General features: G+C 44.1%; 1 protein-coding gene and 1 pseudogene across 2 annotated transcripts in view; one reads left to right on the plus strand and one right to left on the minus strand.

Annotated features, from left to right (window-relative positions):
* The window catches only part of lhpp (phospholysine phosphohistidine inorganic pyrophosphate phosphatase), a 32,598-nt gene that overhangs the window by 4,006 nt on the left and 10,884 nt on the right, over nt 1–17,708 (plus strand). Inside the window, exons 4-6 of the mRNA XM_083787152.1 lie at nt 285–348; nt 454–546; nt 805–896. Coding sequence (XP_083643278.1) covers nt 285–348; nt 454–546; nt 805–896 — 249 coding nt within the window. The remainder of the gene's footprint in view (nt 1–284; nt 349–453; nt 547–804; nt 897–17,708) is intronic.
* On the minus strand, nt 12,658–13,743 carry LOC310874059 (large ribosomal subunit protein uL2m-like; annotated as a pseudogene). The gene is made up of 2 exons: nt 13,480–13,743; nt 12,658–13,261 (listed from the first exon to the last, which is right to left on the minus strand). The product of its transcript is annotated as a large ribosomal subunit protein uL2m-like (transcript).

A 17,708-nucleotide genomic window follows, 5' to 3' on the forward strand; every position in this document is an offset into this window, starting at 1 on the left:
CTGTAGAGCAGCCGGATTGGCCCAGTTCGATCCCCGGCTCCCCCAGAGTTGGTGTCGAAGTGTCCTTGAGCAAGACTCTGAAGTCTGAACCCCTAATTGCTCCCAATGTGCAGGTTGGTGCCTTACATGGTTTCCTCCACCATCGGTGTAAGAATGTGTGTGAATGTAATGCACATTTACCATTTTTCATGTACAGCACATTTACCTACACCAATATAACTATAACACACCTGGAATACAGTTACAAATTACTTATGTGTGATATGATCAAATCTTTCCCTCAGGAGGTACTATAAAGAGACGGATGGTCTTAAACTGGATGTTGGAGCCTTCATGAAGGCTTTGGAGGTATGTGCTCTCTTTGACATACTATATATGACATTCACTATATTATATTACGTGACTAATTATCTATTAACATCTTATATGTACGTCAATGCATTTATTCAACAGTATGCCTGTGATGTAGAGGCGGAAGTCATCGGCAAACCATCCACTATGTTTTTCCAGAGCGTCCTCAATGACATGGGGATTCAACCACACGAGGTAGTCCAAAATATGTTCCATGCATATGGAATACAGACTTAAGGTCCTTGCAGACTGATGCGGTTTTTTGTGGTGTGCCTTGGTCACAAAACCATTGCCTTAGTTTTTCTATTGCTATTTAATTAAATCTTTTTTCCGTTTACTTTTAATCTCCTGTAAGGCATTTAATCAAATCTACCTCCCAAAAGTGCTATACACAAATTAATTATTATTCGTATAATTGAGCATACATGACATGTCTTCACTGTCTTTTCTCAGGCACTGATGATTGGAGATGATCTGGTGAATGATGTAGGCGGGGCCCAACACTCTGGAATGAAGGGTGTTCAAGTTAGGACTGGTAAATACAGGTCAGTGGAGATAATGTAATCTGAATCTGTACGGCTGGCAGAACTTTTAATGGTAACCCGGAACGCTTGTCCCCAAATCATACGCGGGCCGATTGCCCCTAGCAGTTCTTAGTATCATTGTATTAGTTTTACTGAGGTTAAGGTTAGAAATAGGTTTAGGGTTAGGCATAGTTTTACTGAGGTTAAGTTTAGGAATAAGGTTAGGTTTGGTCAGTGCTGTAGCCTAGGTTTTTTTCAGACTGTATACCATAATTATTCCATGCTCACTTCACTTATAGGCTATATGCTCGTGCGTGGTCAATGGATGAAATGATTAGCATATTTTGGGTATCGTAATAGGTCAACATTTGGCTTTAAAATAGCCTATCTCTACAAGCTCACATGATCGCGCTGTGCCACGTTGTGAGCTTGTAGATTTGGCCAAAAATATTTTACGTAGAGGGAAACAAGGAGGGGACCCAATATAGATCCCTCGGGGACTCCAGTCAGCGAAGTAGTTATGTAGTACACTATCGGTGTTGTTTGACATCTTTTCAGTTGACAATAGGCTACACCATTGTTTTTCGTGCAACAAGAGTTGCTCAAAACATTACATTACACTTTAATTTTTAAGCATTGAGCTGTTGCTCTTTTCCAGAGCTGTACTTGGAACAACACATGCAGCAAGATAAGATTGATTGATTGCATTTATATGTTGCCTAATAAAATATTCAAACAGCACAATGTACAGTCAGGCATTTTTGTCCAAAAAAGGATTTCACCAAAGAAAGACCTTGCGGCCTTGTTTAAATAAGATGCATGTAAACATTTTCAACAATAACACCAAGCTGATTATTATTGTAGTTGCAAATGTAGAAATACGATGGATAAAGTTTCATGAGAGAAATGGACTTTCTGGTTATGGCAGCAGATTGGAATTGACTGCGGTCCTGAATGGGTTGGGGGACTGGAGGCCGCTGTTGTAGCCAGACCATTAATTAAGCACAATCCATAATGTGTCTTGGAACCACGTACAGAAAAAAAAAGAAAGCGTAGATCATGCCTGAGTCCATGTCTAACTTGTAATGTAATAAAATGTGTAGACATATAAACTTATATAAGCATTTTTAATGAAACATGCATAACATGTTTTTGGGGTGGCAGCCTTCTCAAAGTGAAAGAGTGATGCCCGTTTGAATGGACATGGAGCCAATCCATTTGTGTATCACAGTACAGGTATTGAAAGTCTATAGTTAAGATAGGTAGATAGATAACCCAGTACGCCAAATACTAAGTGGTCAACAAGTGCTGCCCTCTTTTTTGTGAGCTGCATCCAACTGATCCTATCCTATTATTTATTGATGTGAGGAGCCTTGAATCCAACAGAGCAGAGCCTACAGTACTCCATGAAATGCAAGCTCAACTGATACTCAGTACGTTTGGTTGCATGCGCCTGTCTGTTTTTTTTTTTAAGGGACAGATAGTAGGCTGACAGGAAACGGGAGAGAGATGGGGGGATGCGCCTGTCTGTTTACCCGGCGTAAATTGCGCAATTTGCAAGTCAAATGTTTGTTTCTGCTTTGTCCCGGTGTCACATTCAATATTAGCGTGAGAAATGGATCGGGTGCAACACGGAACCTATTAACCACACGAACCCTATACTGGGCATGTCATAATAGGTGAACATTCTGAGAAAATGGCAAATCCACAAGCTCACATAACAGGTTGTGAACTTTACTTTACTTTTTGTGTAATGTAGGTTGAGTATTTTCAGTAGAGTGATGTGTAGAGGGAGGCCCAAGTACAGGCCACTGGGGGACCCGGGTCAACAAAGTATATACTGTAGGGTTTAAGTGGTTAACTTAGTGGTTAAAACTCCTAATAATTATTCAGACTACACATTTACGGCACTTCTGTAGCCATTTTTGTATACTTCTATCATCTATCGTCAGTGTGTAAGTATAAGACTAGTGTAAGACTATATTATCGGACTTCTATTCAAAACTCTTTGAGTTTTGAGTGGTTGAGTTGGTAACCAATGGACCCTTATTAGAACTCTAACTCTCTAACGCTCTCAAGAGTTACATTATTGTTAAACATCTGCATTACCGGTACTTAATTTACAAGAAGTCTACAATTTGAGAATGTAGAAGAATTGTTATTTTGATCAACATTTGCCTGTTGGTACCAACATCAATACAGCATGGAATTGTGAACGATAGCAACATTCTTTAGTTTTGGATCTGCAAGGCTAAATCTCATCAAATGGTGGTCCGTGGGTCGAATGCCCAAAAAAGAATGGGCCTTGATATGAAAATGGTTCCCTTTATTACAAATGGCAAACCAAAAGACGTGTACTGTACTGTACGTGGCTTCATATTGTGCTGCATGCTGCTTCTCAGCCGTATTATTGATTTATTTTGGAGTGTTACAAGTTGACTGTCAACCAGATGCTGTGCAGACCTCCAGCCCGCCACCACAGGCTGGGGGGAAATGGCTGCTTTAAAAGGCTCTTGACTCGTCGTGCTTCTAGCAGTAACATACCTAACCCAAGAAAACTAAACATTAAAATGTTTTCGGTTGTTGCTAGCTCATACTCATACTTGGCCACAGAGTGGGAAGAAAGACATGCGTGAAATTTGGCAGGTCAACTGGTTTTGTGCCTATGAACAGGTCCAGGATAATGAAAATCTAAATGTAAATGAAGCATGACATTATTTAGCTTATTGCCAATTAAATAGGCTGCTGCTGGATTTCACCCAGTAGTACTTGTTGTATTTACTGTAAGCCTTTCATAAGCTGCTCTATAATCAGCCTACAGCATAATGTGAAATGTTTGATATGATTGGCTGCAGATCTCAGTAATATATAGCCATGAAGTGTTAGTAATAGTGAAAGAATTTAAGATTAAGACTCCTGGTCTGCCCAGCCTTATGTTTTACCACCCTGGCACTTCCCCAGGGATTTGGTTTCTGGCTGAACATTGTGCAAGATAATGTTGTAGCATTAGCTAATGGTACAATTTTTTTTACATCCAATGTCCATTTGCGTGAAGTGAACTAACTATGATGTCTGCTAACCTAAACAAAAACAAAAGCTTTTCCTGTGGTTTACTCTCAAGTGATTTAGAATAACTTGCATGCATTGGTAGTGAAGCACTGTGCAAACGAGCAGCGTAAGGGTCCATTTTGAACCAAGGAACCCTGAGTGTCCCTGATCCCGACCCCACTTTGAGTACCCCCACTGTAGATTATTTTGGCAAAAACTGTACGTGCAGAAAGAACATCGGTTCATAAAGCTGCCACAAGAGGGCAGCCAAAGACAAGAACTTTGAATGAAAGTGAGCCGACTCAGACTGCCCCATTCCTCCCTCTCTCTCTCTCTCTCTCTCTCTCTCTCTCTCTGCCTGTGAGATGTTTGTTTGAATTAGAATACACTGAAAATAGCTTCATTTCATCCACATGTTGAATGCTGGTCTCTCACAAGGCTGCAGAAGGATTTATGGCCCTGTCTCAGCAGATTACTGGAGTGCCGTTATGTTGTAATTACAGAAACATATGGTCACTTATTTAAGATGAAAAATGAGGCGATTTTGGCTGTAAAAACGAGAGGCGGGACGTGGAGACAGAGAGAGAGAGAGGGCCTGTAGAGAGACTGTTATGGGAACTATAAGTTATATTACAGTCTAATGTGTGTTCAAGGACCCGAGTAAGGCCTGTGTAAATGCACGTTCATATTACAGTAGTAGTGAAACATTTCGGGGACGTTTTTGGTCGTGTGCGTACGGAGGAGTCTGAAATCGTGAAGATTTGTGATTGAAACATTGAACAGAACTCACGCTGTTTTGGTGTTAACCTAATTGGTCAGTCTCCTCTTCTCTCTTGCGTAGTTTTAGTATCTTGCGGTACACAATAATGCTCCATTGGGGTTGGGAGCGGTGACCCCCTCAGAGCCTGTAGGGTAGCCCTAGTCTAGTCTAGGTAGTGTTAGTATAATAATAATAATATCTCAAACTTATATAGCGCTTTTCTGAGTACCCAAAGCATGCACTGCAGGAGCCCCATAATGCTCCATTGCTGCCCTCCATATTTGAAACAGTCCCTGGAACCATATACATCCCCCATATCCACACAGCATCCCTGCTTCACTGTTCCAAAAATAATATTTTCTGAAGCTGGAAGCAGGTCATGATTCCACTACAAAGCTCCATTTGACGGGAACAATCTTCTCTCTGATTTGTTACCTCTGTTGGCCGCTTCAGGACCTACTTATATTCAAACCTCGAAACAACCTGTTCATGCTATGAACAGTGCTCGTACTACTGTTTATTTCAGACGTTTATACAAGCCATTGTACTGTATTCCCCCCTTTTGTTTGTCTAAAATGAGTTGAGGGCTCACTGAAGGTGTGGGTGGGAGAGGACGAGCAAGCCAACTGTATCTCTACATGTGTATTGTGTATTTATTTTGTACTGTGTATTTGTATTGCAACATTTTATCTGTGTCATGGTTTGGACCCCCTCTAAAATGAGATGAGCTGCATCTCAAGGTGCTCTCAATCCTCTCAATAAATTCTGAACACATTCTGGGCCGGTGACCCACCCCCGGTCTAGTCTATAGGTAATGTTAGTACTATGCAGGAGCCCAGGTGCTCCACTGTTTGAGCGCCTTTCATGTTGGGCCTGGATCACGTGACCAGAGAATGCTGAGTAATCCCTTTTGAGCATCACTCAGCTCTAATCCCATCACAGAGAGCACACTGGCCTACTGTACGCTCCTAAATCCTATCGTGTGTTGTGTGTGTGTGTGCATGCATGCGCCCGTGTGTGTGTCTGTGAGCGCTCTTGTGCATGTGCACACTCTGCTATGTCCTTGGTGTGTGTGCGCGAGTCCAATACACAGCTCCTCAGGGGACTTGAGTATACTGTAGCGGCCATCTGGCTTGGAGCGTATGACATCACCCTCAGCCCCTGCTGGATCATTTGAGTCCCAGTTTAGCCCCGAGAGCATGAGAAACAACCTGAACTGTACTGTGTTTAGGATGGACAACGTACAGTAACCCAGGTTAATTCACTGCTCCTCTTCCATGCATGTTTAGAAGACAAGTTGGGAATTATTAACCGCAAGATGGAGAATTGCTAATGTGTGAAGTTTGCATGTTACCTGGAGACTCTGGTTAACCTTTGTTAACCTTAATAACGTTAACCTTAATAACGGGGTCAAGGAGTTAATGCATACATCTTTAGTGTTACTGTTTCATGAAGTAATTGCTTATATGAGGTTTTCTTTAAGTAAGCCTAGTATTGCAGGAGCACACAATCTAAAGTATTGAACTTGAATAATGTTGTGTAACTTATTCTATAGAGTATATTTTCATCTTCTGAGTTCTGACCTCAGTTCTGTTGCAGAGCATGTCATCATAGCTGGAGGGCTGGTAACGTAAGATTCAACAAGTTTAATTCCAGGAAAAACTAACTTGCTTTAAAGCAGATGCGACCTAACTTCAGCTCAGAAGTGATCAGCGCTACAGAGCCACCTGACTTCACTCCTTTCACTGCTTCCAGAACTTATAGGCTGTGTGTCCACAGGTCCTGAGACACAGTGACGGAGATGGCATTGTTTTAGGAGCTGCGAGTGAGGGGTCGACGTGAGATTGGACATTGTTTAGCCGAGTAGGCCTGCTGAACCTAGGCAGGCTCGGAGCAGCCATAAACCTCAGTCGGATCTGTGAAAACACAGCTGTTTCCAAGTCACCCAGATGCTGTGCAGACCTCCAGCCTGCCACGGGCTGCATGGGGGAAATGGCTGCTTTAAATACTCAGGCCCAGCGAGAACACAGGAAAGGGAGCAAGATACAAAGATACGCAAACAAATCCAATCGCATCACGCGATATTAAAAGGCTCTCGACTAGTTGTGCTCACTGCTTGTAGCAGTAAAATGCCACATGAAACATGAAACATGGACATGGAATTCTCAAGTTATTTTATGAAATTAAAAGGTCTGACAGATGAAAGAGTTTTTTATCTTGTTGCATTCTCTCGTAGGCTCCTCTCTCACCATCTGCATGGTGAACTCTCAGCGGAGTCAATAAATCTAAGCAAATCTCAACAAACATGCCTGTGTGCAAATTTACATTCGTTTGTACACTGTCTGCACTCATAAATGTTTTCTACTTAGGCAATAAGACAGTTTTATAACCCGTTTACTTTTTTGACACCCTATAGACTACTTCTCTTGTGCTTTTTTTAATGTCGGAGACGTGCCTTTAGATGGAACACAGGCGTGTTCAACTTTAGTCATCGCACACGTGATATGATTTGTCATTTTAGTTGCTACTGTTAAGACGGAGCTTAGCATGAATGGCAAGCGCTGATGTCCGACTATCCTTAATGTATGTCTATATTGTCATAACCATGTCAGGAGGACTCAGAGGATTATTCACCAACGCACCCACGCTACACTTTCCCCATCTAATGTACAGCACATTCATGCATGTACACGTTAAGTTACAGTGATGTATTAGCGTGATATAGGGCCAGGGCGTGGTGGTGCGTTGCCTTTGACTAAAGTCTGAGTAAAGGCCTACAGTATGTATTGTACTGTACTCCAGATGCATAAAAATGTGAAACGGCCCTCTGTGCAGAAGTCGTGCATGTGCTGCATCCCATACAAGGGCATTAGACGCAAGTGGAGCCTGCCAAAACAAAATACAAATGGTAAATTCTTCCCAGATCTATTCTGCATGCATCTAATGGACTACACAAACAACATACACGGCATTTAGTGTGTACGTTCACCCATATAGATGGGAGTTGTTTGTTAGCTTGTAGATCTGTTCGTTTTGACGCGTGACACCCTTGAGCCATTGAGCATATATACATTAAGCTTAATGGTTCTCACACACTGCCGGGGCCTCCTAATAGGTGGGTGTAGCTGTGTAGCCGATTAAGATTGTCCCGCGAGCAGACGACGACTGTTCCCTCTTCTGAAATAACGAGTGAGGCCTAAGCACGGTTTCCCTTTGGGGGAAGCTGGAGAACCCTTTGCTCCTTTTAATTTAGAACAGGTTTGCAGGGGTGGGGGGAAGCTCCACCAAACAAACGGAGCTTGGAAAAAAACGGGCACTAGCAGCAGTTTGTTGGAGATCTAACCTGCTGATGTGAATCAACTTATAGCATGGGAACAATCCACCGCCTAACTCTCCTCCAACCCCTACTATAGCTCAACCTTTTCAACTTCACTGCTGTGTTTTTGGGCCACACCGTGACGGTGCTGAGGCTGCTTTATCTTCATGGTTCGGTTGTTGCCAGTGCATAGTGCCGGCTAGTCAAATGACTGGACCAGGATGCAGTTTATTCGCCCCCACAGCATTTTGCCATTCAACCAGGAGTTGCCTTTAACATTTTTCGTGCTGGTCATGTTTTGTACTGTCTTTTGTGCTTTATATATATCACATCCACAGTTTGCTCCTTTTTTTAACGTTCATGAAAGGGCTTTTGCAATGAAATTCTGGTGATGCTTTTAGGTACGGTGATGTTAAGCCCTAGTACAGTATGTGCGAATTGAGGAATGGAATCAACGTCACACAAGAATGTGTTAGGATGCAAACAAAGGTGGATTTGGCTACTTTTCATGGCTCAGGAGCTTGAAAAATAAATATTTAGACATTCCATATTCGGGTTTCATAAGATGGTGGTTGTTGCTGGACCCTGAACGTCAATAAATAACCATAGTTCTAAGGGTATACGATCTGTGTAAAACGCAATGCTGACATACGCATGTGGCGTTTTGCACCTCCAAGACAATGCACTCAAATATGTGTCTCAAATAATATGATCATATAAAAACAAATGTGCACATTATGGCCAATTTATGGGGCATATTTAGATATAATGGCAATATTAAGTACACAGAAAGTGTCAGTTTGTTGTTCATTCTAGACCGTAGAAAGGATGCAGTTTACAAGCTGATGGGAAATAGTGCGTGCGTGCGTGAGTATCCGCATGTGCATGTGCCCTGTTTGTAAATAGCCATCTCCTCTTCATGAAAGGCCTGAAAAATGACTGGCCTCCTGCTCTGGTCCCTCTGTCGTCTTATCTTCAATGGCCTGTGTTGGCACGGCTCTGTACACATACCGTAGCAGGCCATGCTTTGAAGCCTCTTGAAAGTTGAAAGCAAGGTGAAGGCATGCTGCTCCTCCATGTGTGCACCGGGTTCTTTTTTTGTCCCACCAGTTCAATTGTTACTTGGCAAAGGCATCGGTTTGTAAGACCTTTTCGTCTTTTAATGCCGTCTCCTTCCATGCAAATGCACTCTGTGATTTCTTTTTTTTTATGATCAAAGAAGGACAAGCTTTTTTGGATGCAGCTATAGCTATTGGCGTATCTAATTCTGCTGGGGAATGTCTCCTCTTCATTGGCAACTCACGCGGTGCTACAGTGCTTAGCGTGGTGATGTTTCATATACGATCACAATATTGACGAGTCCCTTTGAAGATCCCATAATTCAGGTTTTGGCTCGGTTTAGGAAAACCTTTCTCGGCTGTTATCTGCCGGAGCGGAGTGCCAACGAGGAATTAGAGGAAGTTCAAGCTCTCGTCAGATTCCTGTTAGATGCTGGCAGAAATAAGCACACTGCAAACATTTCTCTACACAAGCCTCATAGCATAGCAGCAGGAGCCATCTTCAGAATGGTTTACTTTGCAAGCTTCCTCCCCTGGCCGACACTTGACTGCTAACGTTAAGGGGGAGGAATGGACTTTCTGGCTCCAAACAGATTGCTGGGGCCAGAGTGAGTCTCCAGAGATGAGGAGTCCCCGCTGGGACCAAACTGCTTCTAGCTGGAAGCACCACCCTGGGTTCTAAGAATCTTAAGTCCCCCGGTCCATCTATGGTCAGGCAGACTGACTGTGGACGCAGGAAGGAAGTGACCCTCATGTCGAGGGTCAGCAGGCATGTGATCATCGAGCTGATTATCCTCTTCCTCCTTTCGCCGCTCCGCGGGGCGGCTGGGTCACACAGTACCGCCTCCCCAAACTCGACACAGCTGAGAAAAGCAAACATTGACTAGATCACTGTTGCAGTGCTGCGCCTTGCAAGGACGCTGTCACGCCACGTTCAATTAACTGGTGATGCATTGAGTCCTTGGAGCAGTTGTGTGTGTGTGTGTGTGTGTGTGTGTGTGTGTGTGTGTGTGTGTGTGTGTGTGTGTGTGTGTGCTCTCGGTTTCGTGACTTGTGGTGTGAAACTGGCCTGCACAAGCATGCACACTGCAGAGTAAAAGTGTGGCAGTTATAAGGACACGCCTTGTCAATTTGAATGCTGAAATTCTGCACACACAACTGGCTCCCATCAAAATGATAAGTATGCAAAGGCTGAGAGTCATTTGGTGTAACTCCTTGTGTAAACGCCACGTTCATGAAACACCCTATACAATAAAGAACTTAAGCATTGTCTGTGTGGAATGCGTGTGAAAGGATGTGGTTTTGACTGCGTTAATTACAGTGTGTAGTTGTGTACGACTAATACAAAGAGACAGCTGTCGGGTGAAGCCTCTTCCAATCACGCTTATAGGACAGTGTCTACGAGAAGATACACTGTACGTCTCTGACACTAAAAAGGCGCATGAGAAATAAACGTGTGTAACTGTGTACTGCAACGAACAGATATTGCAGCACATATTTCTAGGCCGCTTTTACAAGCCCCCAATCACCTCTTAATATGATCCCCCCCCCCCCTCCCCACCCCCACATAATGGTCTGGTGGTGGTGGTACTCCCATCAGTCGATGGCCAGGCCTGCACTAGTCTCCACAGGATGGGTTGAGTTCCCCCTCCCGACCACAGCCCACAACCTGAGTGGGTGAGTGACACGCTATGCAGGCTGTGATAAGGCAGGATTTCCTGAGTACAGTAGATCGCCACTGTCCCCCCCCCGTCCCCCCCCAAATAAAGGCATTATCTGTGCACGGCATAGAAGGAAGGGATGCCTCATTAGGAAAGTAAATGTCCCATCCGACCCTGTAAACACATTCTAACATGGGAGAAGAGGGCTGGGCTGGGTAGGGAGTCGCTCAGTGAAAGGGTCTTTAGCAGGGTTTGTCGGCTTGACGTTATGTCATGTTGCTCTTTTGTAGGCGTTTAATAATAAAGCCGTAATTGCCGAAACGACGTTGTGTCAACACACAGGGCTTTTATCTGCGTCAATCTTTTCTCATCGCAAGTAACCAAAGTCCTTGTTTTGTTTTCTGTTTCCTCCCTGTAAAATGTGAACAAATAAGCCATTTGGCTGTAAGCACCAGCCATTATATCAAAAAGGGTAAACAATGCAGTGCAATTAGCCTACTTCATGGAATGCTATAAGCATTTCGCTATATTATCCCCACTGCTCATGAAGAAAGATGATGCTCTCCCTTTTCTGACACAAACACGCTATCAATATATCGCCTCTCTCCTTTTTTTTTAACCAAACAGACACCAGTTGGTGTGCGGTGCGCACACGCACGCACGCACACACACACACACACACACACACACACACAGAGCGCCGTTAGTGTTGGGTTTATGGAGGTGCTTTGTCCTTCGGAGATTCTGTGACACTGAACCTTGACGGGCGGCCATGTATTCTGTGCATGCACCGTTGGCTGCTGTTGTAGCTTAATCTCTCTAACAAGCCGAGCACTGCCCCTGGGATGGCTGGCGGTACATACTGTATTTCAGGCCTGAGCTTATCTTGCAGCTTTTCCACCGGTGTCTTATAGCCCCAATGCCTATCATAATGTACACGGTTTCAGGTGTGCCTGTTAGACGTGGACTATTTGTCTTGGGGGGGGAATGTAAGTGACATACTCGGGAGGCCTTGTGACTTTTTACGACCCACACAATTATGAAACCTCTTGCCAGGCCTGTGATTATGGCTCCCCCCCCCCCCCCCCCCGTCTCATTTCTGTAGAACTGGATTTTGGTTTTCTTGTTGTGCAAGAGCAGATTATGCTTGACTAAAAGTTATTGAAAAGCTTGGGTGTGTTAAGCACTCTCTTCCCTCGAATAATTTTTGTTTGTGCACTTCACCGTGACCTTTGGTGAGATGTCTCTCTCTCTCTCTCTGTTGTGGCTGAGGTCCAACCTATTGTACAATGTGCAATTTAACCCATTAAGACCTGAGGACGATTCTACTAAATTCTTCAGTTTTAGTGTATGCTGCTATATCGATGCTGCTCAAACATTTTCATGTCAAGGACCCCCCCCCCAAAATTATATGTAATAGGCCACCGACCCCCATCTAAAAGTATTTTGTTCCAGAATCAAATATTGGAGTTAAAAATGTTAGCTTTAAAAAATATATATTTTCAAAGATTTGCGAAAATAATAGCAGATCTACACGCTCGTAGCTACAAGTCTGCTATCTGAGTCTGATATTGAATGGGTTAAGCATTTTACGCTTAGCTTGGCATTCGCCCCACGCCCTGTCCTGTTAACCACTGTTGACACATTAGTTATGTCTGTGTGGGCAGGAAGACAGAACTTATCTCATTTGTTGCTCTGTTTTCTTCCCCCGGTCGACGTTGCTGTGGGCTGATGTTCTGCACGTTAGCACAACATCTATTTGTGTGTCAGAAGTCTGCCTGACCCCAGAGGCCCCTTACTATAGTGGTCCTCAACCTGTGGGTCGGGACCCCCAGGGGGTCCACACAGGATTTTATTTTGGCGGGGGGGGGGGGGGGTCCCGGGTTAAGTGACAATTTAAGGACTTTTAAGACCTTTTTAATACCTCAATTTAAAAGAGTCAGTCCATTTTTTGCCACCGGTTACGACCCGCTTTGCCAATGATCCTCTTGTTGTGGTCGACGTCGGAAACACGGCCCGCGGTCGCCATGCAGGTCTCCGGTACCTGAACCTGACGTTTCGAAGGGAGCTGAATAATGGCGGTTCCGTTGACTTTAAGGCGCAGTCCGCCGCACGTGCCTGCAGCGCGTACATATTTGGCTCCTCCTCCTGGGCACATCTCCAGGCTGTTCACCAATGTTCCCACGGAAAGTGCTCCGAGGGCGTAGGCATCACGCTCATTGGCTGAAACTGCCATGCGTCCAATGACTGAAGATGTTTTGATGATGTCTCCAGTCTGCATGTTCTCTGTAGCAATGAGCCATCGTTTCTTTTCGCGACCCGACTACTAGAGCAATATCCGCAGATCTGCACGGGTCATAACTGACTTCAACCACCTTCTCTTCAAAGACCTCCATGTCCTTGTCTGGTTCTAGGGGAAGTCGATGGATGTCTATCCAGCAATATAACTGCTTGTGTCCGCCACCGATGCCATGTGTCCGTATCCTTCCCGAGTGATCTCTGCAGCGGTGAGGCAGCGGTGGCCGAACGGTTTGCGGAGCGGTCTTGATACCGGAAGGTCGCCAGTTCGAATCCCCGGACCGGCACGTTACAATTACTACAGCTGAAGTGCCCTTGAGCAAGGCATTGAACCCCTACCATGAAATGTTCTATGAGCAGGGTGTGGCTGTAAACAAGCATCTCAAGCTTAGTCCACTTCCCGGGTAAACAAAGAACTTTGCTTTGCTTTGCCCCCCGTCTTTCTCATCCCGACGGGTCTGACTGTGTATTTCCCCGCCTTCTGCGTCTCCTTCCAATCTCGCGGTTCTGGTCCAACGTGGCTGCTGTGAGGAACCCTCTGCATGGTGGTGGTGAAGTGCCGAGGACAGCTACCCGTGACTGGGTAGTGAAGATGCTGTGAGTTCTGTGCCCAGCCTGTCCCAGCGCCTGTGAGGACAGCAGAGTCTGTCCCAGCACCTGACAGCAGAGCCGTCCGGGACAGAGACAGTGTCGTCCGCAGAGCTCCAGTTAGAGAAGACACCGCCATCGCAAGGTCACCATAACCGTTTATAATACTGTGCGAGTGTAACAACAACAACAGGTCTCCAGTCCTTTAACCCGGTTTGTAAGAGCCGTTATGACTTTCTGTCGTTCTGCTAATTGATGACATCATCGCAGGGCATGGTCAAGGTTGCCAGGGTTACACAGGGTATTTAACCCCTGTCCCTGATTAAGCTGCAGGCGTTGCTGATTTGAGGCAAACAGTGTTTCGACCGTGTTTGTTAGGCTCGGTGGTCTGTATGCGTTTGGCCGTTTATATTTGTTTATTGTATTTATTTTGTATCTAGAAGTATAGGACTTTGGACAGAGAATAACTATGATTTATTACCAACTCTAGGGAAACGTATTGGACATCGGTTGTTGAGCACACGTCTGAACCTCAATCCCTAGCCGTCGGCAAACAGTAGTGCCAGAGCATAGGACTTTGACACGACAGTGTTACTTTGCCTTTCTTTGGGAACTGGACAATTCAACTCGTACATTTCCAAGTGCTTATGAGGGTGGGGTAGGGGGGGTCCCCAGTTCAAATTATTGAAGGTTGAGAACCACTGCCTTACTACACCAGTCAATTCAGACAGGCACATGATTTGTCTGTCTGTATATCCATCTATATGTATATGTCTGCTGTCCCCTCAAAAGAAGACCAATCGCAGCTCATGCGTGACATCACAATAGGAAGCACCTGCGTTCATATTGGCCACACTGGAGCGTAACCATATAAGGAGTTCCCAATGCAGCTACGCCCAAATATGGATTATGGAGCATATAGAGTATTAGAGTGTAAAAACCATAGACTGTAAAAAATATGGACAAAGCGTTCCCCGGGTCTAACATGAACGTAAAATGAAGCCTGTAATAATATGCTAATTCCTGATGTAAGTCGCCATCTTTGGTACCAGCTGGCCATTGGCTGGCTCCGTTTTGTATACCAGCTGGTCATTGGCTGCCCAGACAACGAGGCGGGACTTCCCCCCTTCTTCTCCGTTGGTTTTTATTTTGACTCGAGTGGGAGGGGAATCCCGATCATAGACTATAATGGTAGCCACGCCCCTCAGAACATACGCGATGGTTTTTTTTCTTTATGGTCATTTTTTTAATTAATGGGACCATAATTTTCCAAAAAGAATATTATGACATTAGAAATGAGACTTTAAACTAGTGACTGGAAGAAGAAAGTATTCATGACCATGTTTATTAAGGTAATACAGTCTAGGTGAAGTTGGGCCAAAATACATGGGCCTCTATGGAGCTATGGGGCTTTTTGGGTCCGGTCCAGCGCCACAACAGGCCATTATATGAACTACCGATTTCAAATGAGGCTTCACGAAATATCTGGCTGACTGCCCCCCTGGTAAAAACGTGTACGTCACCAAGAGGAGGGCGGCCTCTGAAAAGCTAATGGCGCCATGTTTCTGTCATTTAAACTCTAGCCCACATGACTCAGAATAGAGTGACGGTCTGTTTTTGTAAAAATTGAGCTCGTTCTTGGCGACAACATAGTGAACCAACACCAGGATGGATAGAAAGAACGTCCTGCTCGACATACCTTACAAGGACAAGGAAAATGTCGTGAACAAACCCCGGATGTGCAATAAATACTTTGTTGAACGTTATGTCTCTGCGCCATACTGTCTGTACAACCGAGATCCAAGCCATCATACGTCTCTTTGTCAACTCGTCAATCTGCGTTCCTTGATGCTGTCTCCATGCTGGAAAGCTGAAAAATCTAATTCCGTTTTCTGGCTCATTCCCTCGATGTGACCTGCTGTGGCACTGTAACTACTGAGCAAGTCTGCACCATTGTGAGATGTCAGTTTAAAAAAAGAACGTACCCCGGTATACTAGCACACAGGATAGTCGCTCAATGTAAACAAACAACAGAAGTATGGCGGCCGCTATCACGTAACACATATGTTGACGCTCAAGGATATTTTGGTACTCCATATACTGTTGACATTAGCGATCTCCACATTATGGGCTCCACAAAAGGGACACAGACAGATGAGTACAATGGGTATATGGTATCGGATCCAGATGTGAGCGCCCTATATATATATATATATATATATATATATATTTTTTTTTTTTTTTTTATTATTTCTTTCCCGCATCTAACAGTGGTTCACATACACATTATCCACAGAATTCGGTAAGAAAAAAATGGCTACTGCGCAATTCTCCTTTAAGTACATTTTGATGCCAATACTTTTGTACTTTTACTCAAGTAAATGTGTAATTCCGGACTTTTACTTGTAACAGAGTATTTCCATATTGCATTATTAAAGTATAAAATGTGAGTACTTCTTCCACCACTTCCTTCCTTCCACGGTCGTGGGTTTGTTCCATGCGTTTCTATACTATCGCTTGGAGATTGCGTTGCCGGATGCGAGATTATAGTGTGTTTAACAACTCTTTATGTAAAAGTACCTGATGATATCCCTATCTGATATCGTCTCTATATGCATAGAGTGGGTCGACTTAGCAGAGGCATTCGTGCACCGAGAAGAAGAATATTATTAACCCATTCTGACCTGAGATCAGATTCATATGCGGTTTCCACTGCACACACTGGTCTGATTAACCCAATCTGACCTGAGATCAGATTAAAAAAAAAAAAAAAGTCGTTCTTCGATTTTTCAAAAATAGCAGACCTACAAGCTCGTATCGCGCCACTCGGTGGCGCGATATGAGCTTGTAGATCTGCTATTTTTCAATAGGTAAAGCATGACATGATGCCAACACCAAAATGGGTGCCTGTTCAGAATGGGTTAAAGAAGAAGTAAATGTTCTGTAATCTGATCCAACGTGTGATCTAACAGATGTCCATTTATATCTAGATAAAAAGCAATTATACTCATTCTAGATAAGGCCAAGCGTAGTAGTTTAGGATGTCATTCATTGATCCCCATACTGCCCCCCACACTCGGTGCCTACTAATTAACTTGCGTACAATCCCATCTATGTTCTCGCCCCGTCCCATGGATTGGAATTGGCAGCTCTGTGCCGAATATAAACACAATCAATTAAGGGCCATGACTCTCTCATCCAGAGCAGACAGCCCCCTATTATGGCCATGAGACCCAAACACAGCCTCCTATTTAGTCCCTCGCTCTTTCTTTCTTTTTTTCTTTCTTTTCTCTTTTGCATTTTAACCCGTGAATCTCTAGATTAGAACGCAGCTATGAGGGCAAACTGTTGATTAAAAGCAGTGGTTCTCAAACTCGGAGGGGCCCCAAATTATTCTGTGGTGTCACCAGATGATTAGCTTAAATTCACTCAACGGTAAACAAACCAACATACAGTACAGTATAAACGAGTGTATACAGGGTATCTGCACATTTTTAAGTTACATTTGAATTACTTTTAACCCATTCTGAACCTGAACCCCTTTTGGTGTTCTAACCCTTCTGGACGGGAACCACTAGTGGGGATTTTTCCATCCGGCTATACAGAATGTCTCTCCAACTATTGTTCACCTCAGTGTGAACACGACATTCTGAATGTGTGATCAATCACTGATACATACTAGCTGGGCTGTTATAGCTAGTGAATCATAGTTCTCTTACAACAGATCTGTCACTATCTGCTAGTTATTAGCATAGCATTTCCAAATGCTCCCTTTAGTGTACACATAGTCAATATCCACTGTGTTTATTTGTCAGTGCACCACCTCGTTTACCATTCAGTTCCTCTAGTCTATGCTGGTTTAATATGTTACATAATTCACCAATGCTGACTCTGATAAGTGATAACGATCTGGGAGTCAGACACGGTGCCAACTCATCCGAGCACTATGACAGCTTTGTGTGTGTGTGTGCGTGCGTGCCATAACCCTTGCCACCCCTGGGTGACATCTTCACCTGCCTCTAGGCTTACTCCAAAAGCTTTGCCGCACGTTTATAAGTCAATGAGATATATTAATAATTAACAGGAGCCTCTTTTTTTCACTGG

Source organism: Protomyctophum parallelum (assembly GCF_964188405.1).
Source record: "Protomyctophum parallelum genome assembly, chromosome: 17".
In the NCBI taxonomy this organism is placed as follows: domain Eukaryota; kingdom Metazoa; phylum Chordata; class Actinopteri; order Myctophiformes; family Myctophidae; genus Protomyctophum; species Protomyctophum parallelum.